General features: G+C 33.4%; 3 protein-coding genes across 3 annotated transcripts; all 3 read left to right on the forward strand.

Moving 5' to 3' along the window:
- The first annotated feature begins 423 nt into the window (after positions 1-423).
- Positions 424-1235, forward strand: LOC124819467 (putative calcium-binding protein CML26). The gene has a single exon (XM_047290989.2). It carries the CDS (start codon positions 505-507, stop codon positions 1024-1026), a length of 522 nt encoding a protein of 173 aa, XP_047146945.1. The 5' UTR covers positions 424-504; the 3' UTR covers positions 1027-1235.
- Positions 1236-4823: 3588 nt separating this feature from the next.
- On the forward strand, positions 4824-7170 carry LOC148205312 (ras-related protein RABA6a-like). The gene is made up of 2 exons (XM_088110360.1): positions 4824-5206; positions 6535-7170. The coding sequence occupies exons 1-2, from the start codon at positions 4989-4991 to the stop codon at positions 6965-6967; spliced, it is 651 nt and encodes a 216-aa protein (XP_087966486.1). The 5' UTR covers positions 4824-4988; the 3' UTR covers positions 6968-7170.
- Positions 7171-8007: 837 nt separating this feature from the next.
- Positions 8008-13776, forward strand: LOC148205313 (golgin candidate 2-like). The gene is made up of 10 exons (XM_088102965.1): positions 8008-8296; positions 8480-9583; positions 10055-10165; positions 10304-10363; positions 10849-10906; positions 11438-11490; positions 11669-11758; positions 12218-12343; positions 12667-12714; positions 12796-13776. Exons 1-10 carry the CDS (start codon positions 8243-8245, stop codon positions 13168-13170), a joined length of 2079 nt encoding a protein of 692 aa, XP_087959091.1. The 5' UTR covers positions 8008-8242; the 3' UTR covers positions 13171-13776.
- Positions 13777-14105: the final 329 nt, after the last annotated feature.

Genomic DNA, 14105 nt, shown 5'->3' on the forward strand with positions numbered 1-14105 from the left:
ATTGCAATTGCAACGACATAGAATCCCAGTTGAAAGCAATCTAAAACTGAATCTCCGTCGGTTGTTGCGCGCTGATTATCATGATATCAAAGTTAATTTTTATTATCTTACATTATACATAACCGAAAAAAAGGGATAAATATAATAAACCGAAAATTTTGAATTATCTAATAAAAATAATTTTTTTATCTTTTAATGTGTTTTAATATTTTATTTTTCATCAAACATTTTTATGGTCTTGTCTTACGTTACAAGCACGCTTTTAAAAATGTTTGATAACTGAAAAGACACAATATTTTATGTGAAAAATAAAAAATAATTTTTTAAAAGTATGAAGGATTTTTCCGTCAAGGGTGGGTCCAGTCTACACGTACAAAAATCGAATTTCAAAGGAAAAGCAGTGTATAAAAGGGCCCAAATGGCACCGTTCCATTCACCTCACCAATTTCGGTAACCTTCTCTTATTCATTAACAAAAATAAAAAAGCTCTGTTTATTGGAGAAGATGGCCTCGAATCCAATTGCGACGGGAAATGTCGACGCCGCTCCAAACTCTGACGCCAGTAACAAATCCTCCGTCTACCTCCAAGACATGGACGAGATGAAGCGAGTCTTCAACCGCTTCGACACCAACGGCGACGGCAAGATCTCCGTCAGCGAGCTGGACAACGTCCTCCGCTCCCTTGGATCCGGCGTCCCGCCGGAGGATCTCCAGGGCGTCATAGACGACCTCGACACCGACCACGACGGTTTCATTAACCTTTCCGAGTTTGCCGCGTTCTACCGCGCAGAAACCGCTGACGGTGGCGACACAGAGGTCCAGGATGCCTTCAACATGTACGACCAGGACAAGAACGGGCTCATCTCCGCCACCGAGCTCTGCCAGGTTCTGAACCGCCTCGGAATGAGCTGCACCACCGAAGAATGCCACAACATGATCAAATCCGTCGATTCCGACGGCGACGGCAACGTGAACTTCGCGGAGTTCAAGCGCATGATGAGCAACAACCGCGAAAATACTTGCTGAAGAAAAATAGATTAGCAGCTTCTTGCTTTCTTTCCGTAACCTCTGACTCGTAGATCTGCGCCTCTTGTGCTCTTTCATTACTTTTCCCTTCGTTCTGTTATTTATTATGTGTTCAATCGCCCTGAGTAGAATTAGAATTAGAAATTTAAGTGAAAAATTATTCCAATGTTCTCCGTTTGAATTCCAATTTAGCTTCGTGACTTTGCTTACTACGTTTTCAATGAATTATGTTGTAAGTCGTGATAAGCGGCGATAAACAATTGGATTCTTCCAGAATGCCAACCTCCGTGTGTTTGCGGTTGTGGAATCACGTCGTAACGGTTGATTCTTTGGCTAATGGTGAGCTGTGAAGAGGAAATTGTGGCATGCGGAAACACGCCGCGATGATTTGTTCTTCCACAATGATCACGCCGTGAATTGATTATGAGTTGTTTTAATGTCGACAATAATTTAAATTAAATATTTGTATACGGAAAAAGGAAAGTATGATAACAGGGCCACGGAAAGTGGCAGCAGCGAGTTGAATGGTAGTGGACGGGAAAGATGTGTCGTGGACACTTTCTATTTTACTTTTTTTTTAATATATGGTGGTCTCTTTAGGGATAGAAAAAATACCCTTATACGGATAAAATTTGTGGCAAATATTTATAGATAAAATTCACTATAAATGATTAATAAAAAATCATTTATAAAAAATATTTATTATACATGGTAATAAACATTTTAATAATTCGGATATAAAAAATATTTATTATTCATGGTAGTAAACATTCTTAATAATTGTTTATAAAAAAATCGGATATAGTATTCGATATTTATTATTAAAAAATTAAAATTAAAATTTAATTTATATTTTATTAAGTTAAATATAATTAAAATTAAAATTTATTTATATTTTATTAAGTTAAATTTAAAAATAATCAAAATTAGATTTACATTTAATTTAATTTATATATTATATATATTTTTTTAATTTTTTTTTAAAGTTTATAAAATATATTTTTAAAATATTCAGTCGATTTGCGTTTTAAAATATTCATGCTTTCTCGTTGTTACTTTTTGTTACAGATCAGATTATAAATAAATAGCATTTAAACAGATATCCGTACTTAATCCATCCTAATCTCGATATCATTTCCAAATGAAAAATAAATTTTTAATCACCTTTACTAATTATATAATTACTAAACAATTTGTTATAAATATTGCAATTAAAATTATATATATATATATATATATATATATATATTATAAAATCCTCTTTTTAAATATATTGAGAAATTACTCTTTATTTCTCCATCTCTAAGTAATGATAATTTGTTGATTAAGTTTTAAGAAAGTCTCTTCTATACAGGAAATTTTCTTCACGTTTGAATGTACATATGTTTCTTTTTCATATATTTTTTTATAATTTATTGATAATTCACTATAATTACTATTTGCAGTGAATAATGGTCTCTTAAAAATCAAACCAAACGTATTAAAAATATTTAATTATAAAATGTTGAAGTTATAGTATAATAAATGCTAATACTGTTCTATAAGCACGTTTTAATTAATTCTTCAAAGTCATAATTTCAGTTATCAATTAAAGTCTTTGACTAAATAATATGAAGTAATTTTAATAAATATTTTTTAAAGTTAGTTGAATTGTTAAAGTAGAAAAATGATTTGGCAACAACTATAAGTGCATAATATAAAAATTTCTTAAATAACTAATTGGTAACAATTACTTATTAAATTACTAATACAGCATTCTCATTTAATAACAATTACAATTATATCTCTTAGAAACCTCTTAAATCACTAAGAAATAATTTGATAAAGGTAAATACAGTTCGTCTTACATAGATCAATTATAGAAAGCTTATTAAGAAGATCCCACTATACCAATTTTATTTTATAAATTCTGATCTAGAAAGTTTGCTCTGAAAAATATCTGGCAAGTAATCTGGAGATCAATTTTTGAAAGGTAGAGTGATCATTTTAGAAAATGATTATGTACCTAAAAATTAATGGATTGCAGAAAGTAAAAGTCTTATTAATTACTAAGCCTGTTTTTTGAATAAAGTGAATTCATTGACTGTTGCTTCTTTTCCTCAAATTTCTCTTTACACCCATCGGTCTAGATTTTACTTTACAGAAAACGTTAAAACATTAAAATATTTTCCGAAAGTTTTGATAGGGTGCAAAGAGAAATATGATGTTTTGGGGAAAATAGTTTTTTAAATTATTTATTATATTTTTAGAGGGTATTTTAATTAAAAAGACATACTAAAAATAAGTATATTATAATTTATTTTGACAAGTGAATGGTTGAGTCGGTTTAAACATATAAATAATGTTTTTCAAATAATAAAAATAAATAGTTATTCTGAAATTATATATTTTATTGTAATTATAAAAACTTTTTTATTAAACATATATTTTTTAATATTTTTAAAAATAAGTTTCACGTATTTTAATAAAATACTCCAAGTAACTTTTCACAAGTTGGTTTAAACATTTTATTATTATTATTATTATTATTATTGATGTTGTTTTTGTAACTTTAAACAAACGCCTAAATATTTTTGTGTTAAAAAAAAAGAAATTCTTTTAAAAACTCAAACAAATTTACACAAATTTATCAAAATGAGCAAATGTTAAAACGATTTTGAAAACTACGGAAAGATATATTTACTTAACACACATTTTTTTTTTATAATTGTATAATTTTTTGTTTTTATAAGAATAGCTTATATTTATTATTAGTTTTTTTTTAAAAATGATTTTTTAAACCTAACAATTTCTTTCTCTCTCAATATATATGTGTGTTTTTTACATAATCAATTATCACTAGGAGACTACGAGTAAGCATAGCATAATAGATATGCTATATATAAATTTAAAATATAAAAGGTTTATTTATTTTAGCCTTCTGAACGTTAAGATTAAAAAATCGAGTAATATTGATAATTTGTAATGAAGTCATCTGCATAATTAAGGTTGTTGTATTGACTCAGTGACTAAATTTGTCCATAGTTTACTTTCTGAACATATAGTAACAGGTGTTTGATGTATATTTATTTAACAAACCATCTAAATGCTAACTTCAAACTTCTATCGTCTAAATATATTCAGTACTGGTACGTTATATTAAATGTTAATTAATAACTTTTATCTGCATTTAGCTTCTTGAATCGTTGACTATTTTGAAGTATATAAAAATGGAATTCAATGTAAAAGTTCAATATCTATCTTCTGTGTTCCAGTGTTCATTTTCCTTTTGTTAGCACTAATTTCTTGTGGCGTAATGAACATTTTTTGTTATACAAAGTGCTCCTTTTCAATAATGAACAGGTGTACAAAGATAGAGTTATATTTTTTTTTATTATTATTATTCCAAACCCCTTTTGATTTGATGATTATAACGGTACCTAACCACAAACATCTATGATCATTCCTTGTTAAATTATATTTTTAACCTCCTTGAGATGATCATGATCTAAACAATGTCACTCTATAACCAATCTCATGAATGATGTGCAGAAACAAGGGTTTGCCAATCCTGAAAGGCCACATAGGCATGAAAAATGGCAAACTTTATACTGAAAAGATTGATGGAGACAGATGGAACAATACCATTGGACCTTCTTTGAAGATGGAGGTAACCATGGTTGGCTCTTCCACTTGATTAATGTCACTCATAGGTATAGACAACATCAAGGATTATTACTCCTAATGCCTTTTTCAATGGTTTCACATGTAAATATACTCATACAACACCCTCCAAAATAAAATACCAAAGATTATTATTACTCCTAATGCCCTTTTGTTTTGCATTCTAGCACTCTATAAATATGATCATGACCTTGCACCCTATTTCAACTCTCTTCCTTCATCATCTTCATTTTCTTTATGGTTGAGTTTTTTCTTCTCACACTGGTGAAGGTAGAGATCATTTGAAAAGGGTCATATTCATGGCTGATACATTCGATGAAGAGTGTGACTTTCTCTTCAAAGCTGTTCTGATTGGAGACTCTGGAGTTGGGAAATCGAATCTGCTCTCAAGGTTTGCAAAAGACGAATTCAGGTTGGATTCCAAACCCACAATAGGAGTTGAATTTGCTTACCGGAACATCAAGGTCGGAGACAAACTCATCAAAGCTCAAATATGGGACACTGCAGGCCAAGAAAGGTAAAGAAACAACCATGTTGTCTTGTCTCTTCAATTGCTCATCACTTCCAACTTTTATGTTTTCCCTTCTTTCTTCAATCGTTTCAATGTTTTGATCATACTCATTTTGTTTCATCAGCTCGTAGTAACGGTTATATTATATTCTTGTGTTTTGAGGTCGTAGTTAAGAATTCGGTTGCATATATAGTAGATCACACGACCATGGAACTTGTTTTTGACGAGGTTGAGGTTACATAAACCCGGGTTTGGATTTCTAAGTGGGTGTTCATTGGATTTGCTTAACATAAAAGAATTGAATATGAAAATTACAATGAACTTCTCTGTTATGCTTTGTTAACTAAACAAGTGTAGTTTCTGTGTCGTTTGCTCATGTTTTTTGGCCAAATATTTTAGTATTTTTTTAAACTGAACTGTTCATCCGTGATGATCTCTGAGATTTGATGATTGAAAAATGTCGTGGTTGCCAAATGCCAATTGAGTACTGGTTTAATTACGTGGGATAATGAAATTAGGAAAGAATAACTCTTGAATCCGTTCAGTGGGACCCTGAAAACACTAACATTATCATTATTGAATTCCATGCCTGGATTTGTATGTATTTGAGTAAATAAACTTTTGAACAAAAACTAAGACTGTACTTATATATATCATTAAAAAATCCAAAACATGTTCTCCCTCCAAGGTTGGTGCTTTATTGGAACCTTGTCGTAATTTCCTCCTTTTCCGTGAGTGAATGTAACTTTCGATCTGTTCGAAAAATTTAACAAAAGGAACAGTGATTGATTACTACTTTTGCCTTTGGGTTTTACATGCCCTCTTCTTTTCCTTGCATTTTCAATTCTCATAATGAATTAGGCAGAAATATTATGCAGCAGAGTTGAATAATGAGCATGGGTCAGTGTAGGCTGTGTAAGTGTAGAAACCAAGTTTTCTTTTCTTTATCTGTTTGATCATGCAATGCAATCTATATAGCGTAACTATTAGGCTATGTGGGTCCTAGACATGGACATGTTTGAGCTTTGTTACAGAAAGAAAACATGATGAAAGTGATTGAGAGAAATGAATGTAGGATTTTGGTGCGCAATCACATGGTCAAACATTTCATTTCTCCTTTCCAATTATCTAAGGATTCTTAGACACTCATAGGGATGCCGATTTCCCTTTTTTACATCACCTACCTATATTTATATTTAAGGTAACAAGAAAATATGACAACTTTACCTTATCAGATGACCAAATCTTGCATGACTTAAAATAAAGAGCAAATCTAAATGTGATATAATTCAGTCTAAAAAGCATGGTTATGATATGATACAACTTTGTGGCAGGTTTAGAGCAATCACGAGTTCGTACTACCGAGGGGCTTCGGGGGCAGTGCTGGTGTATGATATAACGATGAGATCAAGCTATGAGAATGTGAGGAAGTGGCTATTGGAGCTGAGAGAGTTCGGAGGGGAAGAGATGGTGGTTGTTCTTGTGGGAAACAAATGCGATCTGGATCAATCGAGAGAGGTTGAGAAAGAAGAAGGAAAAGGGTATGCTGAAACAGAAGGGTTGTGCTTCATGGAAACCTCTGCTTTGAAGAATCTCAACGTTGAGGAAGTGTTCTTGCAAATGATCACAAGGATTTATCACATGACAAGGCAGAAGAATTTGGCAGCAAAAATGGACGACAAACCGATTAATCTTCTGAACGGGAAGGAGATTCATGTTGCTGATGAAGTCACTGCAACCAGACAACCTAGTTCTTGCTGTTCGTGATGAGACTTTTCCTGGGAAAATTTTTGCCATGATCTTTCAGTAATTCATTCTTCCGATTTTCTCTACTTTGCAAAGTTTCTTCATCTTGTTATCGGCGTTTCTTCATTGCATGGTGAAGACGATTTAGTTCTTAAATTACACGAAAGGTGACTTCTTGATAGATTGTAAATGATGATTTTTATATCATACACGTTTTTCTTTAATTCTTTACAGCTAGTTTTTTCTTTGGCGTAATCTCATGTACTTTTTTATGGATAATGTAACCTCTCAGGTTACGCACGAACTCTTCCATTTCCAGAAGGTCATGTTTTATAATAACACTCCTTAATGAACAGTTAATATAGTTTTTTTTTTATAAAATAAAAAACAGAAATAAGGAACAAAATTGATAAACAAAAAGTCATGATCACCGTCAAAATTGATACTAGAAATAATTCATAAGTTGAAGATGAAAGCTGCAACACAAACGGCAACTGCGCTTCTTGTTGCCACAAGCTCTAAATAATAGTCATGGATTTCGATACGATGTCCCAACCGATGAAATAAGATATTTTTTTTCTGAACATTTCAAATTTGTGGAAATTTAAACTTAGCTTGGAATGATTCACAACCGATGATATGATAGGTTTAATAGATAATAAATATAAATTACAAATCTACTTTAAAATGAAATTTATATTCATTTATATGTTTTAAATTTATGTTGTGGATAATATAATTTGGTATATTTTTTTCTAAAGTTTTGAATTGCATAATTGGAAAATAACTTTAAACCAAAGAGAAACATAAAAACTTTTGATATTTATGAAGATGTAGAAGAAAAACATGGAGTGCAAAAAGAAATTTCTTTAGAATAAAGGATATGGGCTTGTACCGGACTTTACACTTTAATGGGCTCCAAAGACCCAGCGTTGAAGCCCGGTAGATGGTAGTTTGGACTGTTTGGTAGTTGCGAAGCAGAAGTCATTGGTACGTTGAGTGGGACCCAAAGCGAAGCAGTGCAATTCACTCAAAATTGATTGGCCCAAGAAAGCATGTTCCATGACCCGCGTGTCACTCTAACTTTCTCACTCGATCTTCTTCTTTGCAGCTTTCATGGCCCTCTTCTTCTTCATCATTACCAGCATCATGGATCTCTCGCCCTGAAAAGCACCGTCATCTTGAATTATCTCTTCTTCACCCGCGTAAACTCTTTGGAACGCCGCGTTTCGATATACACGTTCGTATTGTGGATACGCGACATTTTCTTTCCCTCTCATCTCGCTCTCTGAAGCCATGGCGAATTGGATTTCCTCCAAACTTAAAGCCGCAGAGAGCATTCTCCACCAGGCAAGTCTAACCATAACAATGCTTTGCATTTTCTTTTCCATTTTTCCCTTTTCGGAATCCCTAGCCATAGGAGTTGTAATTTACTTCGTCAATTTTAATGTATAGCGCGATTATGATTATTTTAGTTCTCTTTATGTTATCTTGAAATATATTCATTTGTTAATTTTGTAATGGACGGTTCAGCTCGATCAACAAGCGGCTGAATCGCTTGGCAAGAACGAGGGTTTTCGATCCGAGGAACCGAACATTGATGCTCCCGCTAAATCAGGGATTGGTGTGTCTCTGAAGGATCAATTGAAGAAGAAACCCTCGGAGAGTAGTGATTATGGTGGAAAATTTCGCAGTGATCCTAATTTTAATGGCCTTAAAGCTACAGCCAGTGCACCAAAACTATCTACCAAATCTGGCCCTACCTTAACTAACGATGATTGGACTGAACTCCTTAATGCACCCATAGTTACTCAGTCTTCTGCTTCTGGGAGCAATCAGGGTAATGGGGTGCCCGCACCTCGTGTTTTGAGGCAAAATAGTGGTAGGAAGCTGAAGGGTTTGTCTTCAGCTTCGTCGGTGTCCGATATGAGGAGGAATGCAAGAAGTGGCAACAGTGGTCCGAGGTCCTTTCAGAAGTCAGACTATGTGAAAGAAGTTAAATTGAGTGGAAAAGCCGCTGATGATGGAAAGGAATCTACATCTTCGACTTCAACAAGGAGGAATTTGGATGTAGAATCAGAGACTGATGGTAAATGGGGTAAAGAACCGAAGTATTCCGACGAGGGCAGTTCTGAGAAGCCTGTGATCGAGGAAAATGGAAAAGAAGAAAATGAGAATCGGTTTAACTATAGGGACACTTCTCCACCAGAATCGTTGCAGGAGGGCGACCAAACTTTGGCTGCAGAAACAATACCATCATTAGGGATTGATAAGGTGCAAGAGCCTAAGATTGTGGTAGATTTTGATGGCAGTCAATTGAGAAGTGCGATAAAAGAAAGGCATGAGCTTAATTCAATCTCTGGGAATTCTATATCAGACGATTTGAAAAGGGGCTCTCCCATGGCTAGCGTTGGAGGTTCTGATTCAGATACTGATTCCGGTTCAACATCTGATTCTGAAAGTGAGCATGAGAGGGAGGAAAGGAGAAAGAGGAGGGAAAGGATTCTGGCTGAAAAAGCAGCAGCTAAAGCTATAAACGCTATCAAGGAACGGGAAAATATGGTGGCCAAATTAGAGGGGGAGAAGCAGACCCTAGAGAAAATACTGGAGGAGCGAGCTAAAGAACAAGCACAAGAGGTAACATAATTACAATTTAAGAACTGATCTTTGTGTTGCTTTTTTAACCTTTATATATATATACCCTGGTTAAACTCAACATGGTGTCTTCTATAGGATATAGCCTATAGGTAATGTTGACAAATTATTTGATTTTTTTTTCTGCTTTTGGTCATTTGGTGGAAAAATTAAAATGTCAAACTCCATAGGCAGTATTTTGCTTGCAGATAGAACAAAGTAGAATGGTTATGTTCTGCTTTTCTTCTCATGGTTTCACCCTCTGAGTAGAATCAAAATTCACCACTCTTTTTAGTCCAATGTCCTATTCTGTTTTGTTTTTAAAATGAACAAAACATGTAATAGAAACCACATTTTATGTTATATCCTGTTCTAACACGTCTATCAAATGCTACCATAGTATAGAATTTTCTTGTAACTTAATGTTTATGATCTATTGGTTATTTATGTAATCCTTTTTGTTCCTTGCTTTAGGCTTCACAGCTTCAGAGCACTGCAATGGAAACGATGGAAGCTGTTGAGTTAGAAAAGCAGAAACATAATAATACTAGAATGGAATTTCTTGCACGTTTAACTAAATTGGAGGTATGTTAATTCAAACCGTTAGTTTATACTTTATAGGATAGGATAACTTACTGTACCTTTCTGTAAATAATTTATATTTTTTTTTTTGCACAAAGATATCGACATAAGCTTGTTGACAAATGTTTGGATTGATTGCAGACTGCCAATGCTGATCTTGCAAGATCCCTAGCGGCTGTGCAGTGGAACCTTGAAATTGAGGTATATTTAAATTCTTAGGTGACTTCCCTCCGTATGATCCAACAGAAAGTAAGCTTTTGCAGGTCTGTAATTATTGAATAGAAAAGTATAGTTGCTTGCTAGTACCTCTTTCATTGATTTGGACTCCAGTCCTAATTTCATGATGACTTATGATCGCCCAAAATTAGTGGTGACATAATAAATAAGATGATTAATAATTTAATATGACCAGCATAGTGAAGCTGGTCAGCGTCATATATCTGAAGACCTTAACCCTGTTACTTGAACTAGAAATTGAAAAACTAAACTGAATGAACCAATCAACTCCCAAAACGTGTTCTTATTGAAAATTTAGTTTTTGCAAGAACTAGAATGAGTTCCAGTATATTGAAATTGAGTGAGCCAAACTGAACATTATATGCTGCTTAAATTTCTGTGGTTCCTTGATCCTCAGGTCGTCATAAATATCTGGAAAGGTTACTAAATTTCTTACGTGTTTTTATCAGGTTAAACAAGTAGCAGAACTTAGACAACAAATCTCATCGAAGGAGTTGCTTCATGAAGGTACTAAACCTATTATTTTCACATTATTTGGTACATCATTTCTTTCTAATGTATAATATTATGTTGTTTTTTATGAGACTTGCTACTGCCAGTGTAGTGTCTATACGTCATAGCTGTCTCATTTTACTTTGAATATGTATTTTTATTCTTTAAGATTAGTAACTAGATTTTAGCAAAAGTGGAAAAAAGGTGCACAGAATCAATTATTAATTTAGGCATATGCAATTATGCAAGGAACTGATGAATAGGTGGTTAGTAGTGAATAAGTGGAAAAAAGGTGCACAGAATCCATTTTAGGTTTGCAATCAAAGCAAATATGTGCTCAGCTGCTATAGGGATTTTGGGAACCAATCAACTTGGTATGTGCCTTCCTCTTACTCAAGAATATGTCTGACAAAGACTATGTAATCCTAATGTCTTTCTTTCTGCCGTTCCTTGCTTATAATAGCTATGCGTATCATTATTTTGTCAAATTGGGTTGGTTAGTGTGTGGCAGTTGTTGAAATGAGCTAATCCTTTAACCGTTTATAGATCTCAGAAGGAGAATGAAGAATCCTCCTCAAACTGGAGCTTCACAAAATCAAGTAAGTTATATGATTATTTGCTGAAGTGGGTAGACATTGAGTCATTGGTCTTTTGTTTACTTCTCCAAGTGGGGGGCTTTTAAGTGGGTGTGTCTCTAGTATCTTATTTTGTTAGATCCTGTATTTCCCTTATAAACTTCTATGCTCACTATCTTGTGTATTTATGCTAACATTGTAGCTAGCTTCGAAAGGTGTGGAGTTTGAACGGGAAATTCTTGAGGCAGAGCACTCTTTAATCAATGATAAAGTTACTCAATTGGAGGAAAAGGTAAGGTTTTTAAACTATTTTTCTTGAAGAGCTATGATATTTCGGGTGCAATGTATTTCATGACTTTAGTAGTTTGCGTAGAATTTTCTTTCTTGAATGGTGTCTCTCTGTTTTTCTTCTTTTTATTGGATAAGGTTTTCTTTTATTTTTTAGTTATATTTTAAAAAGCAAATATGGGAATTATCAGAACGAGTCTTCGAAATAGTCATACCTGTATATTTCAGTTTCCGTTATCTGCATCCTTTTTTATAAGGAACCATTTAATTTCTTTTACATATATTGCAAGTTTTTAGTCAATTTCCATGCAAATTTGAAGATAAGATATCCTATGCTATCATGAATTATTTCTTTATATCTGCATCATTTGTTCTTGTATTATTATAGATTGCTTTGTGTCTGTGAAGTTAATATGATTTTCTCTTGCTGTGTGTAATTATTTGATATATTTGTCCATCAAAGGCAAGAAAGCTGGAAGCTGACATTGAAATAACAAGGAAAGAGATGGAAGAGCCAACAGAAGTTGAAGTTGAGCTCAAGCAAAGGCTTCAACAAATGACTGACCATTTAATACAGAAACAAGCAAAGGTTCGTCTTCTAATACATCTAGGTGACTTTACAATGTGTGAATATTTGTGGAACACTGCTTTAAATTTAGGGCAGAACCAGTCAATCTGATCAGTCAGTCCTAAGGGTGTTGTCTGAAAACATTAGCAGTTGAAAACCCATGTGCAGTCAAAACCAAAATGGCCAACTAATTTATCGGATCCAGTTTTCAGAACTCATCAGTTTAAAAGACCAACAGAAATATTTCAAAAGTTCATTTAAATACAAAATAAGACGAGTTTCTTAAGGTTTCTTTTGACCCCTACCTATTCAAATTTCATACAAATTATTCTGCTTGTCAACAGGTGGAATCACTCTCTTCAGAGAAGGCAAGTCTTATGTTCAGAATCGAGGTATGCTTTTTACTGATGCTATGATACTAATTCTTGAAACTGCATATACTTAATTTTCAATTTTCATAATCAACTTGGCAGGCTGTGTCAAGGTTGCTGGATGAGAACACGTCGGCATCAGGTTCAACAAATATGAATCGTGCTTCTTCATCCAGTGACTTAGAATCAGGATTATGGGAGCTCTCGAATTCAAAGTTGAACCCTATGCTAAAAGCCAGAATTCATTCTGGCAAGAGACAGCTTGGATCATTACTTCAACAATTAGATCATATTTTTGTGACCGGTGCACTTTTTCTGAAAAGGAACACAACTGCAAAATGGTGGGCTTTGATATATCTTGTTTGCCTTCATTTCTGGGTGTTTTATATTCTTTCATCAGATTCGGGCCCGTCAAATGTGGGCAGATCTGGTGCCCAGATCTCATTGGAGAACATTAATAACACTGGAGGAGTTTGATTGTGTTGCGATGTGTCTTTTATTTTTGTTTCATTCACTGCGACTTTTATGAGGTTCTCAATATATTGGATATGTTTTGGAACGCCAGAATATATCAAACATCAGCAGTTGACATGCAGGCATGCCCCACACTTTGACCATAAAAATACAGGACTTCATAGCTTCCTATTTCGATGAACTAAATATCTTTGACGTTGTGAAACTTCATTGGATTTGGAGGGAATCCATCAGAGGAGCAACATCCTGCTATTTGTATTGACACAATGGCTGATCTAATGATGACAGTTGAAAAGTATTGACGCAATTAAAGTAGCAATAAGTATTTTGTATGTACAGTTTAGCAATAGACGTGGTCACAGAATAAGCCTTTGATGTAAGCTCTGTTGTGACCATAGAATTAAAAACAAAAGAGGCCGCCGTAAGTAGTTCTGAAATTATTATCCCTTGAATATTGTAGAGAAAAAAAATTCCATTTTTTTATCATACAATTGTTAATAAATATTGATTCGTCTGTGTAATGCATTGGAACCTCGTACTTGATGACACTGTACAATTACATATACTCTTTGATTTAATTATGTGATATGTGCCATGTTCTTACTTTTACATCAATTATCTTTAATTTTCATTTATTTTCATTTGACTTCCTTATTTTGTTGTTTATTATTTCTCACTTATTTTTTTCCTGGTAAATGAACCCTGGAGATTACTTTTACGAGAGTAATGTGTAAAATTGAACTTCAGGACCATAAGTTATGAATAATTTGCACCTACGTTAATTTAAAGTTTAATATAATTTACAAATATTGATTTTTTTACGAGAATTCAGTTATGTTTTAGGTGGAACATCTAATGAAATTCAAATAATTCTCAACATATAACTTTTTATATACAATGACTCCGAGTCTTTAAATCGTGCACTAAATGTTTCAAAA

The sequence above is a fragment of the Vigna umbellata genome, chromosome 1 (assembly GCF_029865625.1).
Source record: "Vigna umbellata cultivar VRB3 chromosome 1, Vumbellata_1.0, whole genome shotgun sequence".
Lineage (NCBI taxonomy): Eukaryota > Viridiplantae > Streptophyta > Magnoliopsida > Fabales > Fabaceae > Vigna > Vigna umbellata.